Source organism: Miniopterus schreibersii, assembly GCF_964146895.1.
Source record: "Miniopterus schreibersii genome assembly, chromosome: X".
NCBI lineage: Eukaryota > Metazoa > Chordata > Mammalia > Chiroptera > Miniopteridae > Miniopterus > Miniopterus schreibersii.
In genome coordinates this window covers 91,420,653-91,428,896 of record NC_138104.1, presented here as the reverse complement: position 1 = coordinate 91,428,896, position 8,244 = coordinate 91,420,653, and the positions used below count along the sequence as shown (strand labels likewise).

General features: G+C 41.4%; 1 protein-coding gene across 1 annotated transcript; it reads right to left on the bottom strand.

The window, feature by feature from the left end:
• Positions 1 to 392: 392 nt before the first annotated feature.
• Positions 393 to 2,747, bottom strand: PPP4R3C (protein phosphatase 4 regulatory subunit 3C; the record flags this gene model as incomplete). The annotated part of the gene is made up of 1 exon (XM_081125426.1): positions 393 to 2,747. One exon carries the CDS (start codon positions 2,745 to 2,747, stop codon positions 393 to 395), a length of 2,355 nt encoding a protein of 784 aa, XP_080981552.1.
• Between the last annotated feature and the right edge of the window lie 5,497 nt (positions 2,748 to 8,244).

Below are 8,244 nucleotides of genomic sequence, written 5' to 3'. Positions count from 1 at the left end.
GGCAATTAAAGAAAACCAGTCAATGATTTGGGGAAAGTAATGTTACAGGCTATGCAACTGTACTTTTAACAATTGTTTCTAATATACACTGCTGGAACAAAAGTACATCGATATTATATTATCAACCTGTTCTCCCAAACAAAGATTTCTCTTGCTAAGAAGTCATTCAGGTTGTGGTTGTGTTTTTTTTTTGTTTTTTTTTTAAGATTATGGGAAGCTTGGTATTTACAGAACTAAACTCTTCTAGATGATAATACTGAGCATCTTTGCTACAAATTGCATACTTGTAAATTCCCATGAGAAATCTTCGATTCAGACTTTTTAGCTAATCGATGTTTACAAAATTTTAGTAATGTAGACTTTAATAATGTTGAGAGTCTCTCATAAAGGTTTCATGGGTTAAGATGTGGTCTTTTCCTGGAGGCTGTTTCATCTTCCTTATCTTCGTCATCATCATCATCCGGATAATCCACTAATCTCATTGCGCTACTACTGGATGGGCTACCTGTTCCATTAGCATCACCAGCAGAACGGGAGTAAGTATATTTGTAGCTACCAGAAGATGCTCTTTTAGGAAGATTAACTTTGTCTTCATTTTCTTTTGTTTTTTCAGTCTCCATAAATTCATCATCACCACCTTGAAAATCACTTTCCAATGGTGTCGTAACTATTTCTCTTTCCTCTATATTTTCTGTATTTTCTTTATGACAGGCTTCATTCTTCTCCAAGTCTCCCGTACTTCTGAAAAATATTTTACTCTTCTGCGTGGAATTCGAACTCTTGTGACTCTTTCGTTTTTTTTCTTGGTCGTATTTAATCTTCAAACCTTTAAATGTCTGAACATATTCAATCCATTCAAGTGTTTTGTAAAACTTTTCAACTATATGTACAAGAAGAGACTTGATATTTTCCACTCTTATGTATTCAAATAGTTCAATAACAGCTGAATTCAACATATTGTATCGAGTTCCATTATTCAGAAAGGCACTTACAACTGGCTCAAAAAAATTTCCCTTGATGATGTAACGATTGTAAACTTCATCTTTAAGGCCAATTATCCTTCTCATAAAGCGAAGTGCACACAAGACCAAGAACGTGTGTCTAGAATTCATCAAGATCAAGACATTTTTTAGCAAGTCTTTTCGCAAAATATAGTATTTTATGTAATATGTGTGATGTTGCACACAAAAAGTGAGCAGCTCTAAAATTAGGCCAAGCAGCTGTGCTGTTTGATAATTATTGATGCAATTTCTGTTGTGTATGTCAGCTCCAAGTATATGATGCTCTTCAGTTGTGTCTTCGGAAGTAGTAGCCAAAAGTGGTGCTATTATGTTGTGCATACATCGTTTATAGAAGAAATTTAGAAATTTACTTCTTTCGCATTTTTGAGGCGTTGCAAGCATGTTGTCTGGATCGAGTATATAACGAAGAAGTCTCATTATATGAAAAGCACCTGCTAGTTCAGGATCAGTATCATAGATCATTTGTTTAATGACTAAATTAATGAGAAGGTTACCATCTTCATTCTGCTGGGTGTCTTCTATTATGAATTCTCGGATCATGGATGGACTATGCTCCACTAGATAAGCAAATATGTCAGTAGCAGCTGACCTTACTTGCAAATCATCCAGGCTCATTACAACTTTAATAGTAGGAAGAATTCCTATTTGTGTCAATGTTTTGAATAATGAATCCTTGCTTCGAGGCTTTAATATCTGAGTAAATGTACAGAATTCCTTGAAGAAAAAAATCAATTCGCGCCGTTTATCATCATCAGTAGTTTTATCCTTTAACTGTGCAAAAACTTGAGGCAAAAACTTGTCGTCTGTCTGCAGCATGTGGACTATCTCCATCTTGTTGAGGAAAATAAAAGTTTTAAGAGCAGAAAGACAATTCTCTTCCAATATGGATGGTGTAGGGAAAAGAATGTCTTGAATATACAGTACCATGTATGTCTGATGTATTCTTTGTCTAAGTTTACAGGCTGTTATTGGTACAACTTCCTTGAAGTTTGCATTTTGGGTTAAGAATTCCCTATGCCTTTTTGGCTGAGCCAAAGCAGGGTCATATTCAAGGCATCCCACCACATTCATGATACAGTCATCAGAAAACAAGATCTCAAGCAAAGATGTTTTGTCAAGGAACAAGATTCCCTTAACGATTGTATGCAAATGGTATAAACCTTCAGTGTATGTCAGGTTCTCACAAGAGTGCAGCAGCTGCAGTAGTTTTTTGATGTAACTCTCATTTTCCAACATCAGGGCCAGCCTTCTCTTACGGGGAGGCGAAGAGAAAGCTGAGGTAACTAAGTTAGAAATCTGTTTAAGTTTACTTATTTCACAGTTAGGCAGGTCACCCAGCTCATCAGCTTCTAGCGCTTCCTCCAATTCTTCCTCTAAATCATCTAAGAGGTCTTGTGTGACAGTGACCGACGGGTCTTTACCCTGAACCTGGCAAATGTCTTCCCAGATCTCCTGACAGCTTTCTGCGTCTCGGAAACTCAAAGCCATCCCATGGTTCTCGGTTTCAGACCAAACAATTAAAGTGTCCTTTTGTTTTTGATAGGGGGTGTCTGGGAGTATCTCAGACTCCAGGATCAGTGAGTCGCTGGACTCTGACCGAACTAACAGAGACGCGCCCTGGATTTGCGTGTAAACTGCGGTGACCTGCCCCGAGCCCAGGAAATCCCACTGTTTGTCCTCATTCAGGGCATAAAGTTTCGCACTGCGGCTGGGCTTGTCCGCCATGGCGAACTCCGGGGTCTTTTACCTCAGCAAAGCTCACGGAGGTGGCGGCGAAGTTCCCCGAGGTGCGAATGCCCCGCGTTGACCTTAGGTGTCACTGTTGTGGCCGCTACGGTGGCTGAGCTCGCTGGTCGGGATACTCGAGGGAAAGAAGATGGCGGCTGCGTAGTCAAGGTCACAGTGATGGCGGCGGCGGCAGCGGCGGCGGCAGCGGCGGCGGCGTCGTCACGGGGACACCGGCGGCTCCCGAGGTCAGTGGGCTTCGCCGGAGCCCCGCTACATCTCAGCTGTCCCCTAGGCTCCCCTACCCCCATCTTGCTCCCCCATAGTCTTTCATAATAGGCGCTCCAACGGGACACTCGCGGACCCCACTCACGGCCGTCCAGGAAAGCCCCAGCTGTGGCAAGCTTCCGGTCCCTCTCCCAGGATCCCACGCGAAAGGAACGTTGGGTACGTGCCCCCGATTGTTGCCGCCCCGCGTGCAAATGGAGGCGCGGGGCTAGGAGCCGGGGGCCGCGGGCTTCCCTTGACGGGCTTCGTGCCCCAGACCCGTTTTCATCCCTCAGGTGCCTGGGGCTGGAGACCTAGGACCTTAGACCAGTGAAAGCTTTCTCACTCACGTCCCTGTCCCTGCCCAATCCCCACCTGACGTTCTAGTCGAGAAAAGGCTCCCCTCCCCCACCCCAAAAGCAGCAGGACCAAGTTACCTGTCGTCAGAGCTCTGTAGGCGCGGCTTTTTCCTGAGGCTTGGCCTAAACCTGTATCACTCACTCACTCACCTATCCTATGGGGACGACGCTTTTCCAGGAGGGACTTAGGGACGCTCTCACTCTGTTCAGCTAACTCTGAAGTTCTCTCCTTTAGCCCAGTGGGGACATTTTTTTCTCCGCTTTTTGTAATGTATAACCATACTCTTCATTCTTAGGAAAGGAGTGGGTCACACAGAAACTCCAAATTAGCCAAGAGTGAGTGTCGAGCATCATAGATCAATTGTTTTCTTTCCCCCTGCCCTGCCCTGCCCTGCGTCCCTCCGTCCCTCCGTCCCTCCGTCCCTCCGTCCCTGCCTCCCTCCGTCCGACCGTCCCTCCGTCCGTCCGTCCGTCCGTCCATCCCTGCCTGCCTGCCTGCCTGCCGTTTTTATTGATTTTAGAGAGAGAGGAAGAGAGATGGAGAGAAATACCGATGTGAGAGAGAAATACTGATCGGTTGCCTCCTGCATGCACCACCAGGGATCGGACCTGCAACCTGGGTGTGTGCCCTGACTGGGCATTGAACCTGCGATCTTTCGGTGCATGGGAGTACCCTCAACCAACTGAGCCACACTGCCTAGGGCCAGTTTTTTATTTCTTTTTTTTTTTTTTCCTAAAGAAAAATGTAATTAAAAAGGCATGGGGAGTGGGGATATCCAAAGGGAAGGGCTACACAGCACTGGGTCAAAGGGTATTGGGTCCATGACAGCAGCAAAAATATACTTAAGACGGTGGAACAAAGAAGGTGCATAGAAATAACAGGAGAGCTTAGGCTGGGCTTCTTTGGCTCGCTGAAAAGTCAGAGATGGGGGCCTTGGAGACAGGTTCAGTGGGTAAGCCCAAGATGAACTGTTGCAAGTCTCCTCGGGTACCCTTGGAGGGAAGGAAGGGGAAGGAGATGGTGCTGGGGTTGCTGCCTTGAGGGGGGGAGCACACTGGGTCCTTTGTCCTGAGCATATTTATCTCTTTTCTGCAGGTGTAAATCTTAGGGGAGGTCTCAATAGACCATTCATCAGCTTTCCAGGTATGCTCTTTCAGAGTCGTGGTCTCTACTGATTGGTTGATGCCAGGGCAGGGGGTCATTAGGCAATGTAGCTGGTCCTGAGGCAGCCACGGTGCCACTTGTCTGGTTTTGCTGCTTTTCTGGGCCTGGAGCCAAAATACAAAGTTTTGAAGGTGAAGGCTGAAACAGGTCTTACAGGGCTAAAACCAGTGTCGGCAGGGCTGCACTCCTTTCTGGACACTCTAGGGGAGAATCCATTTCCTTGTCCTGTCCAGCTTCTAGAGGCTGCCCACATTCTTTGTTTCATGGCCCCTTTCTCCATCTTCAAAGCATCTCTCTTTCTTCGGCAAGCACTTATTTCTTAATAAATATGGTAATAATAGTAACCACAACAACCAAGTAATAATAATTGAGCATTTATTATTATTATAAAGAAAAGTAATAATATAATTGATCAAATATACTTAAGTGCTTATATGTTCAAGACACTGTGACAAGAACTTTTATACTGTATATATTCTTACTTAATTTTCATAATAACTGTAATATAGGAGTATTAAGCATCCTTTTAATATCAGGAAACAAATTTAGAGAAGTTAAAATAAGTTGCCAAAGGTCATCCTGCTAATAAGTTGAAAAAGTCTGATTAGAACACATCTTTCTGATTCTGAAATTGGTTTTCTCAGCCGCTGAACTATGCTATCCCCTTCTTTTCTTGGCCTTCATTACACTTTATTTCACATTCCTTCCATCTATATAATTTGTAATCAACATAAAATTATCAAGGGAAGATGAAAGTCACGCACTTCCTCCTTTAGATCCACATCTGTGTGTAGCCAACCGAAAAATAGAAGCTTGTATATGGTAACTGTTAAATATAATTTTAATAGTAACCAAGCTGATTTTTGATGTAGCAGCAACTTCTGCAGTTTTCTTAAAAAAATTTTTTCCCCAAAAAACTTTAACCCTGTTATTGCAAGGGAAAAACTGAGAATTGGGCCACATCAAGCACATTTGGACTTGAAGAGTCCTATTTGTAACAATAACCTCATTTTACATAGCATTGGAGGTATGTGACAGTTCTTAACTAGACACAGAAACACTTCCACACACCTCTCTTGCAATGTCACCTCCAGGAGATTATAGTACAGGAATGTTCCCTGGGATAGGACAGCTGGGACTCTCAGGAACTGAATGCAAATGACAATCATTTCATGAGGAAATTCAAATTAATGCCAAGATCTGGTTTAGAAACATTTACAAATTATAAATAATACTTAGACATAAGGATTAATAAATGACTAATACAAAAATTGACCCATGTACTAGTTTGAAACTCCCGTCTTATTTCAACAAGAGAGAAAATGCAAATATATTATAACAATAATGACATTCATGCTAATGTCCAATTTTTCTCTCTGTTGTGGTTATATTAAAGTTTCTATCAGAATCAATTATAATACTTGTCAATTGTCTGAATCTCCTTTCAGGTTTCATTCTCTGAGAGGTAGTCAGCACAGGTCTATGTGTTCTCACAATTTTATTACAAGGAGTTTCCCTTAGGCCAGTTAAGGTCCCATTACCTTAACTGGGTTAACTAGAATCTCTTTACAGTCTAAAAGAGCCTCAAGTCCGCATTTCTTATTGCTATTTCTGCAGTAGATTCTTTCAGTTTCTGTCTTATTTGATTTGGGAAGTGGAACAATGCCCTTTTTTGCTTCAGTCGTTCTACCTAACTAAGATTATTATTTTGTTTTGTTGTTGTTTTGCAGAGAGGAATAGGAATTTAAAAATGCCACATTCCAGGAGCCGAGTAAGTCCTTTCTATAGGCATTATTTATTTTTTATTTAACCCTCATACAGTAATGGCTTGAGGAAGATATTATTACTACCGTATCAGAGAGGAAAAACTTGAAACCCCAAAGCTGAATTGAGCATTTGGTTCAAACCTCTGCAAAAAGTGATGATGCTAGGATTTCAAAGTGGGCCTCTAGAGTTCCAACTTGCTGTTCCCAGTGTGCCATGCTTTTTCTTTGACTGCGCATGGATTGTTATAGCAGATGTTTAAAACAATATGATTTTTATCCCAACTGTCATTGCTATTTGAAGGAAAGTCTTTGAGGCTAGTTCAAAATCAAAATGGGTAGATTCACTCTTAAGACTCTGTTTCCTTCTTCTGTTTTGGATGCCTGTCTCTTTCATGCTTCCTCCCTATGACCTTAGGGTGGTCAGAAGTAATTCTTGATGGCTCCACCTTGCAAATAAATAATTTTAGGTAAAAATCTTGTAATTCATCCACATTTTATGACTACTAAGGGCTTAAGTTTTATATTTCTCAGGTTATTTTAGAACACAATAAAGGAATGAGTTATTCATTCCCAAATTTTAGGTATAGGTAACTCAAACCACATGCATATGTATAGCACATTTAAATATCTAAATATTCTACCTATAAGAAGAGAGAACATTACATAGGGGGAAGAGCAAGATGATTTTTAATTTTATGAAATAGCATGAAAATAATTATTCAAATGTATTTGCTCCAAAAGTTCTCAACTTCAAAATCATCAGTGAAAAACACATATGCATGTTCTCTACAAGTTCTCCAGGTAACTTATTTTGCAGAATGTTGCCTTTTTTGGCCACCATCATCTTTGATTTGGAAATCTGTAATAGTCTCTCCTGGCTTCTTCCTTTTCCATCCACTAGTATATTCTCAACACAATAGCCAGAGAGGATTCATTTAAAACATGTCATGTCCACCTGCTTCCCTGCTCAAAATCATTGTGTTTCTGCCTTACTTAGAATAAAAGCCCAAGTTCTAGCTATGATTCAGAAGGCCCAACAAGATCTGACCCCCTGGACCTATCTGAGCACTTCACTTAATATTCTCTCTCTCTTCCTTGTGTTGCTCCAGCCACACTAGCCACCTTGCTATGTCTGAAGCACATCAGGCACACCCTTGCCCCAGGGCCTTTGCACCTGCACTGTTTTTCTTTACAGTTACTTAAAAGAATAATTTTTAAAACGTCTAATTAGAAAATTTCTTTATCAGATGTATAGGTGACATATGCAATATCGGGTAAAACAAAGATAAGAGGTCTTTGTAATCAATGTTTGTTTCATAATGTCTTAAGTACAGTGACTGTATGCTTCTTCTATGTCTCAGATGGCTCTTAAGTATTATATTTCCCATGAAACATCACCTTATAAGGGGAATTTTGATAAAGATCCCAGGCCTTAAAAACTCCTACATTTGAGTTTTATCGTTTGGTTGGTTGGTTGATTAGAGTAGTTAGTCTACCCACTAGATGCCATTAACACCCTGTCTCCAAGCTGTGACAACTAAAAATGTCTTTAGATAGTGCCAAGGGTCCCCCTGGGGGGCAGAAGAATGACTGCTTGTAATCATTCTCAGTTTTTTATTATGTACTAAGTGTTTAATGTCTGATGTAGTAAAACAGGCTTATTTGAACTTTTGTCATCCAAGATTTCTATTAACCAGGATTTCTGCACATTTATGGTAAAACAGTAGGTGACATTTATTATCAGATCTTTCTCCAGGAAGATAATTGAAAAGTAAATTTGTTGTTTTAGCAACGCCCTTTCTTTTTTTCTCTCAGGTTCTTCCCTGCGGCGCCCGGTGTTTTCACCCTTCTCCCTGTAAGTCCAGACACTTTAGCATCCTCTAGGGCCTCTCCTCCTGTCTTATTCTACCCCTCCTCTACTCCTCTGCCCCACCAGAGGC